Here is a 13,419-nt window from a genome sequence, read left to right on the forward strand (position 1 = left end):
TGTTTTGAGACATAGTAATGGGCAAAGTTAGAAACAATACAACTAATTAAAAATCAGTGTGTTTGAAATAGCGAGTAAGCCCCTAGATTGCTTAACACAATTACTTGGGTAACTAGAATCAGATGCTTAAATAATTGGGTAATGAGTAAACCAGCTTGCAGAGTACATCTACTGGATTTGGGCATCCTGTCCTGTATAAAGGCCCAAAAGGTTTTCAGTTTGATCTTCACCCTAAAAGTCCGTGGGAACTCTTCATGCCATGATCAAAAGACATTTCAGAAGACCTAGGAAAAAAAAGAAGCTGGTGCTCACCTGTCTGGACAGGGTTACAAGGCATGCTAAACATTTGAGGCGCCATCCATCCACTGTCAGACAGTCTACAAAGGTAAAAAAACTGAAGACTATGGCAATTCTACCCAGGAGCAGACATCCTGCTAAAATGACCCCTGGAGCCAACTGGAAAATTATCTACAAAGTCACAGAGAACGCCAGATAAACATCTAATGATCTGCAGGCCTCTCTCTCTGCAGTTGATGTGAGGGTTAATGCGTCTACTACCATTAGGGGAAAAAACAAGCCTGAATGGGAGTGATGTTTATAGGAGGACAGGTAAGAAGAAACCACTGCTCTCTGAACAGAATATTGCTGCACCCCTCAGGTTTGCCAGAGAGTATCTCAGTGACCGAGGCCACAAGACTTCCCGGAATAACACTCTCTGGACAGATGAGTCAAAAATTGAACTTTTCAGTCACATTAAATCTTTTTATTTGGTGAAAGCCATACATTGCTTTCCAAAGTAAGAACCTCATCTCGACTGGCCAGCGTTGGAGGTAGAAGTATCATAGTGCGAGATGGCTTTGAGCATCAGGACCTTGGATGGCTTGCCATCGTTGACGGAACCATGAATTCTGCTTTATATCAGAAAATTGTAGAAGAGAATGTGAGGCTGTCCATCCGTGAGCTGAAGCTGAGCTGAAAGTGGGTTATGCGGCAAGACAACCATCTTAAACATTCAAGTAAAGCTAGTGCAGAATGGCTGGACAAGAAGAGATTTTATGCTTTGGATTGGCCAATACTATTGAGATGTCGTGACAAGAACTGAAGAAAGCACTTTCATACAAGGAAGACCTCGACTGTCACAGAGTTGACACAGTTCTGCATTGAATGAACCCAAATTCCTCAAAGGTGATGTGAGGAACTGATGAACATATTTAGTTGCGGTTATTGCTACTCAAGGAGGTGCCACCAGTTGCCAAATGAAGGTTTCATATGCTCTGTCACTCATAGATACTTACTGTTGAACCTTTTTATTGAATCAAAATATATTCTTTTTGTCCAAGTTATTTATTCTATGGGGTTATCAGGGTTCAGATTAAGATCTGATCATGTTGAGTATAAATGGTGCTAAAATATAGACCATCCTAGGGGGTTCGCAAACTTTTTCTCAGCACTGTATCTACTTACTGGTTGCAGAACTGGATTGCCATATCAAAGTTTAAAAATTTGTGATCCAAAGTGTTCCTTTTAGCACAGATATTTGCCATGGAAGAGTCACCCCGCTAATTGAAAATGTGAATATGGTAATTGCCTTCAGCATTCCAGAGGTAGTAATGTATTAGTTTAAACAGATCTTAGAAAGCCGGAAAAATCACCTAACGGAAGCAGCAAAATAATTGCTGTCACTTTCCCCAGTATTTAAGAATAGTTTCAGGTTCATTCTTATTACGGTAAAGCTTCAAGAAAAAGGAATTTTCTTTAGTTTCTACATGCCCTTCGCCCTTAAAAATGTTTTTTAAAAATCCCCCATAAAAACAATCATTTTGTTCCTATTGGTGTTTTTGCAAGTGTGGCTTGGAAGGCTCCAGTGGCGTAAACGTTTCATACACAGCTGCATTTATGGTTACTGCCTTCTAGAGATTAGATAAAGCAGGCAATGTTTAGAGCTTCTCGCTGAAGGAATGTATAATATTTTGGATTCCAATCTAGAATCGCCCTCTTTCCATTGAAAGGTTGTCGTCACGTCATTGGTGGGGGAAGTTAGTAATTGGAGCGTGTCTGGGCTCTGCCATTCTTTCCTTCTGCCCTTGGCTACGCAATATACTGGCCGTCCAATCTGTGGCATTCATTTTGCATTCTAAGCCATATTTTACAGATGTGTAGCCTATGCTTTCAATTCGTTTAAAGTGTTATGATTTACAGAATATTCCTCCCTTGTTTTCATAGAAAACAGATATTCCAACTTGTGTTTTTTACTTGTAAATGCACTTTACCCCATGTAAGTGGCTTTTGAAAATTGCTACAATAGTATATTACGTTTCTGTGACTCCTTTGAAAATGTACCTGCATGGGGGTAATTTTAAAAGGAGTTATGTAACATACTGCACTGTCGTAGCAATTTAAAAAGCCAATTACCTGCTGAAAATCAGATTTGAAGAGCCCGGTGCATGCATTCCCTGGGGTGTGCGTGCTCAAGTCGGGCTCGCACGTGCAGACCGTATTTTAGAAGCCACCCAGATGCGCACGTATCTCCTGCTGTGCGTACATCTTTTTCAAAAAGAGGCGGGAAAGTTTCAGAGCCACAGCTGTGCAGGTAAATAATTACGTGCCAGGGCACATGGCCCAGATCCCCTGCCGTGTAAGTTTACTTCTGACAGGGACGAGGTGCACATTTAAAAAAAAAAAATAAATAAATAAAAAAAACTAGCAGTACCTGAGGGGTTTGAAGGGTCTGGGGTAACTTGGAGGAGTGTAAACTATTCAATCAGGGAGGCTTTAGATTAGAGGACCTAGCTGTTAACGGGGCAGACTGGTGGATGAACTGGTGAAACTGGCAGTGGCATGGAGCCGCGCCCCTTTTAAAATTCCCTAACTTGCGTGGTAGAAGCGAGATGTACGCGCGGTCAGCCTGTTTTCTAGCATGCATGCATACGTGTGCACGAGTTATGAAATGGCCGCGTATCTGGACGCATGCCGACATGCACCTGCGCGCCGGTTTGAAAGTTACTATCATAAAGTGCACTTAACGCATAAATATCCTATGGATAATTCAGTGGGCATATATTGTAGCAGTTTTCAAAAGCCCACTTGCATGGGTGCAAGCTTTATAAAATCAAAATGTCTGTGTCCCAAGTTCCAACTCCACCCCCCATTCCCCTGGAACGCCTCTTCTGAGTGAGGAGGGACTAAAGGAAACTGATTTTCATGGAAGCTTTAAATAAGAGAAAAGTACATGTGTAACTGGATTAGGCACATACTTTTACCTGTACAGAACCCCAGGCTATTTTTCTAGCAGCCATGTACTTATATAATTCACAGTTTTATGTATGTAAATGATTTTGAAAATTCAGCCCTTATAGTCTACCGAGTCACAAATCATTTGTAAATTTAAAGGAACGACACTGCACTGCATAGTAGAAGATCCAGTGGTTTCACCATAAATGCTTTTATTCCTGTAAGAACAAAGTTCTTTGTAAAGACAGGCAAGGCTACACATGGGTGAGGTCATCCAACAATGCCAAATGGACCCATCTTTCTAGCTCAGTAAAGTTTTCACTATGAGCATGCACAGGAGTTCCTGCATGCATGCTACCTCATGAGATCCTCAGTCTTTTTGTTTTTTTGTCCGAGCTTCTGCATGGACATGTAAACACTCTCTTGTTTTTGTAACTTTTTCATTTTTCTGAAGTTCCTTTCTTCAACTAGCTTATTTCAAAGTTGCCTTGGAAGCCTTTCAACAGCACTTTTCAGCGCTGTGGCAAAAAATCAAAAGAATAACTATGTCCAGCTCCAAAAAGATCACATCCAGTGGCTTCAAGGACAGAGCCTGTAGCTAAAAGATGCCTCAGTCTTGACCAGCATTCAGCCAGCTGCTGTGACTGTGGTTGAATGTCACTGAGGTCCCAACAGGGCCAGGGAGATGGAGGAACTTCACAGGTCAGTACAAAGTCAGAGCCATTCCCAGAGTAGGGCCTCTTTGGGCTCCCTCTGCACCAAAACAAGATAGAGCCCCTTGAGCAAAATCCCCCCAACTTTTGCCCAAGGCTGCAGATCCACTGTAGTTCAGGGGTCAAGTAAAGTATAGAAGCATCACGCACAAGAGCCTGCACACTCTTTGGTACACCGGGGTCTTTCCCCTGCTTCTAGGGGCATATTGATGCAGAAGAAAATAAGCACAACTCCTCGGACCAGCATTGCAGTCAGTGCTAAGGCATAAGTCAGCACCAAAGCAGGTGTCAATGCACCAGCCTTCAGCACCATAAACGCATTGGCCTCTGGCGCTGTTGACACATTTGGCCTCGGCACCATTGACACATTGGACCTCAGTATTGTTCATATATCACTTTTCAGAGACCTTGGCCAAGCTCCCTGGCATCATTGATGGATTCAATGCACTCAATGCAGGAGCAAGCATTGGGAGGACCTGGAGGAGACTCCTTATAATTACCTTCCTCCCAAGTTGGTGCCCTTGTTTTCCTCTCACTTCCTTGGTTTTGACACTGGGCTTTCTGGAGTTGCTTCACTTCTGTCAGCCCATGGGCTTCATCTGGGGATTCCGGTGCTCATATGCTCCATTGTGCCTCTGGTCTCTATGCGACTATCAGCACAGTTGGCATGAGAAGGGGGCCCCATCCTAGAGTCCAGTATGAAGATGGTCCTATACCTCAGGGCTTCCGAAACCTGTCCTGGGGACTCCACAGCTAGTCGGGTTTTCGGGATATCTACAGTGAATATGTATGAGATACATTTCCATGTACTGAGTCTCCATTATATGCAAATTTATGTCATCCTTATTCATTGTGGATATCCTGAAAACCTGACTGGCTGTGGGGTTACCAGGACAGGTTTGGAAAGTCCTGCTCTTTTGGTTTCAGAAAAAGATGTCTCTTCCCCAATTCTGGGCCAAAGCCACAGTGGTCCATGGAAAAGGTAGCTGGATTGGTGAGGACTTCCTTTACTTGATTAGCAGCTGGTGAAAAAGAGGACACCATTCAACCTCTCCTGCCCAAAATATTGCATTTGTGCCCACAAGGGGGAGTCCCATTTGCCTCCATGCCTTGAGAGCCGTCTTTAGAGATACTTGTAGTAGGATCTAGCCCTCTCTCTGGGTGGAGGAATCCAACCAAGCCAAGGATGGAGTCCAGGACACCACTAGTCATGGGCTAGTGTTTCTCCACTTCTAGACTGGAAGCAAGGATCTATGAGCATCACTTTAGACCTCTTACTTTCAGAGCTGTTACCTGGAACATTCTTCTATGCCAGAAGATGACATACCTCAACATGAGCTTTTTGGGAGAACAAAATGGCGCTGTGAGGGAAAGACGTGGCGAGAAGGAGCTCCTGACTAATTTTTGTTGTTCTCTGTTTTCTTCGAAATAATGCCACATACAAAAAAGAAAAGGGAAGGTAAGGGAGGGAACCTCAACTCCCCTTAAAGCCTACCTTACAACAAACAAAGATTCAGGAGTTTTATGCCACTGCAGGAAATGTTCCGGAAGAGCCGGCTGCAGTGCCAGAGGAGGAGCAGGCTTTGACGCTGCTCGGCGAAATATCTTTGAGCCCCAGAGCACCGGCGACTCCTTCACCCCCTGCCTATACCAGAGCGTTTGGACTGGCCACAACCCCTGGACAGAAGGCATCTGAAGGGGGGGAATGGCTTGCGAGCGAGGTCCTTTTGCAAGTCTGACGGGGCAGTTTCAAGGCGGAGAAGCTTTAACTGCCTTGAATGAAGCAAACATCGGAATGTTGAGTGGTACTGGTGTGGATTTGCCAGCACCGGTCACACAAGGAAGGAGCCAGATGGAATCAACCCAGGAACCCAGTGAACAACAGCAAAAAGAACTGGTAAATATTTCCTCAAAATTACTTGTTAAATCTCCTGTTGTGACTCTAGAAGCTCTGTGGAATGCGGTATCCCTGTTAGAGAATGCAATAGTTTCACTAACAGTAGTGATCAAAGAATCACAAATTCAGCTTAATGCAGTGAATCCGGTGGTTTTAGCCCATTCAAATAAAATTCAAGAAATGGACTCCCAAATAAATCAGATTCAAACAATACTAGCAAGTTTAATACAGGAGGGCTCTATGATGGAAAATTTGGAAAACAGTGTAAGATAACAATTTGAGAGTGTTAAATTTTCCCAAATGCAAACTTATCTCTCCTAAGGAAGAATTTAAAAACTACTTGCTGGACATATTGACTTGGCCAATTGGAGAATTACCAACTATTTCAAAAATGTATTTCCTCTCAGAAGTTAACCAAGGGCGAGGTAATATGAATGCGAGCACTGAAACCCGAATAGGACCTGCTGAGACTATATCTCCACTGATGGATTTATCCGTTTTTTTTAGAAACAACACAGGAAGAACAAGTGGGAAAAAAGAGGAATATAATTGTTAAATTTAAGTTACCAGCAGAGAGAGAGAGTGTGTTAAGGTCTTTTCTTCAGAATCGAAATAAGATGTATTTGGGACAAAAGATTTGGGTTTACCTGGATATAGTAACTACGCCGTAAAAAGTTTCTATCGTTATGTCCTAGAGCTCGCCAATTAGGCGCTCAGATAACAATAAGATTTCCTAGCAAATGTATAATAAAAATGAATGATGTTTGATATGTCTTTATGGAACCTGCTCAGTTAGAGCTATTTTTGAATTCACATATGGATACCAGGGAAGATTCATCTGGAAACGCTAGCGTTTAAATTTATACCCGCTATTTCCCTCTTACTTAGTTTAAAGGGATATGTAATTGCTTAATTTTTTTTTTGCTTCTGTATTATTCTGTTCTCCCCCTCTTTTACATTGTAACACAGGTTTAGGACAGAAGAAATAGTATTATTGCTGTTTAAATTGTAATCTTTTCTTTTATTTTTTTCTCCATTAATGGAGATTGATTATGTTATGCCCTTCCTGAAAAATCTTGGACATGCTTGTAGCTGTCTTGTAATTATATTAAAAAAAACTGAATAAAGATTAAATTAAAAAAAAAAAAAAAAAAGAGCTTTCTCCAGTGGGGCTTCCATGCCTCAGCTACTCCAACCCTTGTCACACTCTGTGAAAGCTTTTTGAAGAGAGAAAAACATCTCTTCTGTAGTGACCAGATTCACAGGTCCTGGAGATAGATGCTCTTCTTCGAACTGCGCCTCATCAGGTGGTGTTGGAGACAGATGTGTCCACCAGGGGGAGGGGCCCTTGCTGAACTTAAGGGATCTGGTTGGCAACAGAATATCTTTTTCAGATCAGTCTCTTGGAACTATGAGCAATTCTCTTTACCCATAGGAGGTAATTTTAAAAGGAGTTACTCATGTAAGTGTAACATACTATCGTAGCAATTTTAAAAAGCCATTTATGAATACGAGGTACACTTACAAGTAAATATCCTATTGACAATTCAGTGGCAAATATTGTAGCAATTTTCAAAAGTCCACTTACACAAGTAAAGTGTATTTACATGTATAAAACACAATTTAGAGCGTGTAAATGCTTTGTAAAATCTGGCCGAAAGGGTAGATGGCCCTTCATTTACTGGACTATAAAAGGGCTTTGGCATATTTATCTGCCGAGAACTCAGCCACATTGTCAAGCTTCTCAACTTTTTCTCTCTTACAACCCTGGGAATAGCTGTTGCTAAGTGCAGATTGTATCATGCATTGCTATGCGCTGGCTGGCCTCCAGATCAGAAACTCTATTAAGGCTCATCGAGTACGAGTCATGGCTCACCTATGAGCCATGTCCATTGAAGATATCTGCAAAGCTGCAGGTTGGTCATCATTTCACACCTTCATGTCCCTATACTGTTGGCCAAATTGACAGTAACATTGGGCAAGCAGTTTTGTGCAGCTTGTTCATTTAGTATTCTTCTCTCGATGGAGAGTCCAGTTGCTTATTCAGTAAGTTCTCCACTGCAACCCTCAGTTTGGGACTCATCATGTGTCATGGTTAATTCAGCCTGTTGTCGAAGGAGACAGCAGGTTTGCTTATAAATGGGTTTCTCCTTTGACAATAGGATGAATTTAAACCATCCCCTCTCTAGAGAGTTTACTACCTAGCTAAAGCTAAACTCTACTATTGACTGAAGAACTCACGAAGCAGCATGTGTGCAGGAACTCCTGCGCATGCTCCATAGTGAAAACTTTACTGAGCTAGAGAGATGTGTCTATTTTGCATAGTTTTATGACATTACCCACTTGTCATGGTTAATTCATCCTACTGTCTATGGAGAACCCCGATTACGGTAAGCATACTTGCTATCATTAATAAGATAAAACATCTGTCTACAGATTGCAGTTGAGGTTGAAATGCTATTGTGCTTATGACCTTTTCCTCTCTTGAAATTTCATAGACATCAGCACGGGGACAATCATCCTGAACAGAACGGATGTTATCGTCAATGTGTCGATGAGAACATTGAAAGGAGAAACCACTATTTAGATCTTGCAGGAATAGAAAACTATACATCAAAATTTGGACCAGGTAATGTACTATTTTGTCAGATGTTACTACACAATGTAAATGTTTTTGGTTTTTTTTAAATGGTTAAATTCCATTATAGTTATTAGATGCTGTATTTTTATTCATATATATATATATGTGTGTGTGTGTGTGTGTACAATAAATATATATGTATACGTAGATATTTATATATGAATAGTATTTATCAGTCCATGTGGACATCTCGGCCACATTCAACATGATTGACCACAGAATGTTCATCTGGCGGAGTTGAGATTTACCCACATACGGTTGCTTTTAAAAAAAAACATGTGCATAAATTATCCCACACATGTTATTCTCTGCCAAGGTCAGGTATAACTTTGTGCAGGTTAGTCTGTGTGTGTAATTTCGGATAATATTCAAAGCGAACTGATGTCCATAAATTCCTTTTCGAAAATTGCTGTAACTTTTGGAGTAGAATTTCAAAAGAGTTTTTGTGCGTAAAAATAACATGCACACACGGATATGTTATTTTATAAACACTTGAGAGTACATGCGTGTCTTCCGTTTTGTGCATACCGGCAGAAAAGGAAACGGGCAGGCTGAGGCATTCCAAGGCGAGCTTCAGAAGTGCATACGTGTGGCTGCTATTTTGTAAGAGATATACATGTCTACCTTACCAAACGTATTCATACACTTTTACACCTGCTCATTGATTGGCGCGCATAATATCGGGCATGTCTCTTGGCTGCAGTTATGGGTGGAAGAGTCTGGGTAAACTTGTGGGGGTTCAGGGTGATGTGCTAGAGGATCTAGGTGAACTGGAGATGGGCTGGATGAACTGGCGGAGGTATCGGCAAACTGGTGATAAGACTGGTTCATGTCAAGAGATTCTCTTGATGTGTGCATATCCAATAAACGGCAGTACCTACTGCCGTTAACTCGGGATGTGATTTTTATTTCATCTGAGGACCAAAGACCTAATTACTATTGGAGATTTCCTCAGTACATGCGTAAGTCTTGGCCCCACCCTGGAATGCTCAGGCCCCGCCCCTTTCCCATCCCCTTATTCCTCACGCACACCCGAATACATGTATTTTGCAGCTTTTGTAAATCCCCGTTGCTCCCGCTCGGCCAACATTCGCACGTGTGTGGACATTTTTCCATGAGCAATGCTTTTAAAATCAACCTGACATACTTTTTTTTTTTTTTTAATGTATGCTTCCAACCAGAATAGGGATAAAATACAATCTTTTCTAATAACAAACTTCCCGATACACTGTAATAATACAATCGTTTTTTCCAAAGAGCTGCATACTTCAGGTAATGCGATAGAGGTGATAAGCAGTGGCCTTAGGCTCCTGCGATTATGCAGTCCCAGTCCCTGGGAGAAATTGCATAATAAGCTTGTTGCCCTGTATTTTACAGTCTGCCAGAGAATCAACATTCTTGAAAGCTTTAACAGCTCTTAATTCAATCCTTTGAAGAAAACTGCAGGGAACCTGCCTGCCTTCTGTTTCAGCTCTCTCTCTCTCTCTCTCTCTCTCTCTCTCTCTCTCTCTCTCTCTCGTTCCCTTCTCTCTCTCTCTTGTTCCCTCCCCACCCCCCACTTCCTCCTGTCCTGAAGTGAAGGGTGAGGGAGGGGCAGTGAAGTTGGCCTGGACAGAGAAAGCAGTCAGAATAGTTGATCCTTTTAAAGACCACTTAAATCCTTATCAGAGCAAAAATGATTTTGATATCACTCTTAGTTCTTGTATCCATCTGTGCATGTGGCCAGTCATACTCCATTTAGAAAGACCTGGATGTATTTTGGAAGTCAGCAGCTGCTGGTGATTCATAGCTGGCAGAGAATGCATTAATGTCAATTCTTAGAAGCCTTGAAGACAAGTTTCAGCTTCTGCTAATTAAACCCCTTTTTGTATTTGTTACCACGTGTCCAATATATGTGCACATATCATACGGTTTATAATTAACAGAATGATAAACTGCTGAAACTCAGGGCATTTTCATATACTCGGAAAGGAGACAAGGACTTATGTTCGCCAGCCGCGGCAACCCACAGCCGGCATCGCTCACCCACCACTTCTCGCTCTCTCCAGCCCCCTGGCATCCTCGTGTCAGCACCGAGCCTCTCCCACCGCGCTCCGACTCTGGCCCGGGCCTCCCACAGATCGCATGGCGGCCGAGACGCTGCCAACCGCTGCTCCCATCTGGGCCCTCCCTAGGTGTGACGCTTTATGCAAATACCAATTTGCTACATAAAATTGCCTCAGAATCGCTGCAGAATTTTGAAAAATCTGCCTCAGGAAACTGGGGGCACTGGTGATAAGTTGTAGTGGTAGTAGTAGTAGCAGCAATTGTGAGTTTCCTGTAAGAAAAATAAACATCAGTTGTTAGGTTTTATATATGTATTTTGTTTGGAGTAGTAAATTCAGCTGTTTGGTTTTACATTTTTGTGTTCTGGTTCTAAAAACAGTTTTCACCAGCTCCGTCATTAATGCTGAAAGTTAACATTTTGACGTGTTGGTGATGGATAACCATCTGCCTGTTCTTTCCTAGGATCTCCTCCAGCTCCTCAAAAGCATGATCCAACAAACAGGGTTACCAACCAAACTAGATCTCGCTCTCATGAACCCGAGACCATCCATATCCATCATAGGAGGTCTCAAGCGGTGGACCCAGGCCATATCAATTTGATTGATGCTTTGCACACAAGGAATATTGAAGTACAGCCAAGGCCGCGCCACCAGGACCCCAACAAACACTTGGTTAGATCGCCAAAGGTTCAGAGCAAAAACGGGACTGCTCCTGTGCAACCTGGGAAAGTAGGAAGGAACAAGCCCCTTCAGGCTCAGTTTGTCCCCGTGGCGTCTCCCGCCGCGGCCACGGTGGGCCAGAATCCTGTGTACCATCCCATGCAGCCGCACAAGAAACACAAGCAAAAGTCAAAGGACAGCCATCAGATGTGCAGAGCCCTTCCATCCCCAGCCACAGCCGTGGAGAAGGAGCACGTGAGAGACCTGCCGAGTGTCATATTGTACGAGGGCCACGTTGGGCACATGATACAGAGACACGAGCACCACCACCACCACGAGCACCACCACCACTACCATCACTTCTACCAAACATAAAAAAAAAAGCGAACCGTGGGGGATCCAGGGAAGACAATGAAGTTAATAAACCATATGAAGGAACCTTTTTATGTGATTTGAGATTAAGGCATTATTCTTATTATTGTTACTCCACTAATACTCAGCTAGCGCATAATATTTTAGAGACTATATGAAAACGTTGAAATGTATACTATTTATGTTTTGTGAAACCGAATAGCTTACTTAACAACTTGTGGATTCAAGTAGCTTGTAAAACAGTAAAAAAAAAAAAACAACAACAAAAAACCCAACAAAAAAACCCCCCATGTAGCGTTAGAGTTGTGATTTCATGCAAGTCATCAAAGCACTTCCTTTGCAAGTCCTTCCATTGTTGTACTGATGAGGATGGTCAAACAGCCCTGCAGGCATTTGGCACTTTTCGTCTGCCACTTGCAGGTTCCTTGCACGCAAACCTTCTATCAGGGGAGCAACGCTCTTTGGTTCGACTCCAGAAATACTCAGAAAAAAAAAACAAAAAAAAAACAGAAAATACAAACAGCTGCTACCTCTAGTATTATTCAGATTTTTATTTTCCTTTATTGATTGTAATGTGCTAAGAAAGGAGAGGGAGGGAGCCTAATATACTGTATTCATGTAACCTATTTGTGTAGTACTTTTAGTATTCTATACAGCTATCCTAATGATAATGAAGTGTGGGTTGTGTTTGTCAACAGAGCTAGATTGTAAAATATTTCTCCTCAGCTCATTAAGGGGAAGTAAGTATGTTTTCCCATGGGTTAATGTTTATGGATATTTAAGGGGGGCGTTCTGTCCTTGGAAATCACTTGGGAGAATAATAGGCAGAAGTTGGAGATGCCTGTCAAAGCTAGTAGTGCATGGACGCTATAGGAGAGCAATGCCTTTCTTGTGCTTCTGTCTAGTTCCTTGAAAGAATACGGAAAATATACTTTCTTACTTTAAAATGTTGGCAAATACATATATCTATATATAAGTCTGTCTCTATATATACCTAGATATCTATAGAGGTATCTCTTTAGATAGATATATAGATATCTGTAGATAAATAAATATATAGCTATACACTCTCAGGTACATTTTTGTTTAAAAATCTGTGGTTTTAAGATACTTAACATAATTTTGTTTTCTAAAACCAGCGACTTTGTAATAAGGACACCTGCAGCACTCTGATTTTGATTACCCTTATTTTGGTGTCTATCCAGTAATTTCTGCCTAGACCTAGTCTCCTAAACACAGCAATCAGAGACTTGAGAAACGTCCTGTGTTTTCTGGCAAATGGGGCTTCCATTCCCCTCCAGTACAAGAAACCTCCCCAAGTGCTGTGAGATCGTTTTTTTTGTTATTGAGGAATTGAAGGTTGAGTGCACGGTTGGAAAAGAGTTTTACGAGAGCTGTGGTAATTGGGGGTACCTGCCCTTTTGCGGAACCCCAGATCCCGCCAAGTGGATGCAGATATGAAAGCAGAAACAAGTAGTAAATACTTTCTGAATTTTTGTCATTTGTTGTAGTGAAATAAAAAAACTTAACCATTCTCTCAAATATATGTACTTCAGGAATTTTCTTTTATTATTGCTGTTATTGTTCATAGTCTTTGCTTCTGTCCATATTAATTGTGAGGTTATAGGATTTTAGGGTGAGGGTACCCTTTTAGGGTAGTGATGAAATCAGGAAAGGTAACCTAGGAACCTTCCGTTAGGACTGGAATGTATTTTTTGAGACACCTTTGGATAGGAAGCCACACTATCGTCATGCGTAACATAAGCAGTGGTCCTTATGCTGAAAGAGTATATTATTAACACCTTCAGTTTGGGTTAAGGATGATTAGAAGAGCTGGTTGTAAGTAGACTTGCAGGCTTA

General features: G+C 41.9%; 1 protein-coding gene across 2 annotated transcripts in view; it reads left to right on the top strand.

Moving 5' to 3' along the window:
- NKD1 (NKD inhibitor of WNT signaling pathway 1) overlaps nucleotides 1-12,094 on the top strand; it is a 241,334-nt gene extending 229,240 nt beyond the window's left edge. For both annotated transcript variants that reach the window (XM_029608520.1, XM_029608521.1), the window contains 2 exons: nucleotides 8,340-8,470; nucleotides 10,991-12,094. In XM_029608520.1, coding sequence (XP_029464380.1) covers nucleotides 8,340-8,470; nucleotides 10,991-11,562 — 703 coding nt within the window. In that variant the 3' untranslated portion in view covers nucleotides 11,563-12,094. The remainder of the gene's footprint in view (nucleotides 1-8,339; nucleotides 8,471-10,990) is intronic.
- The last annotated feature ends 1,325 nt before the right edge of the window (nucleotides 12,095-13,419 follow it).

This window comes from Rhinatrema bivittatum, chromosome 7 (assembly GCF_901001135.1).
Source record: "Rhinatrema bivittatum chromosome 7, aRhiBiv1.1, whole genome shotgun sequence".
Lineage (NCBI taxonomy): Eukaryota > Metazoa > Chordata > Amphibia > Gymnophiona > Rhinatrematidae > Rhinatrema > Rhinatrema bivittatum.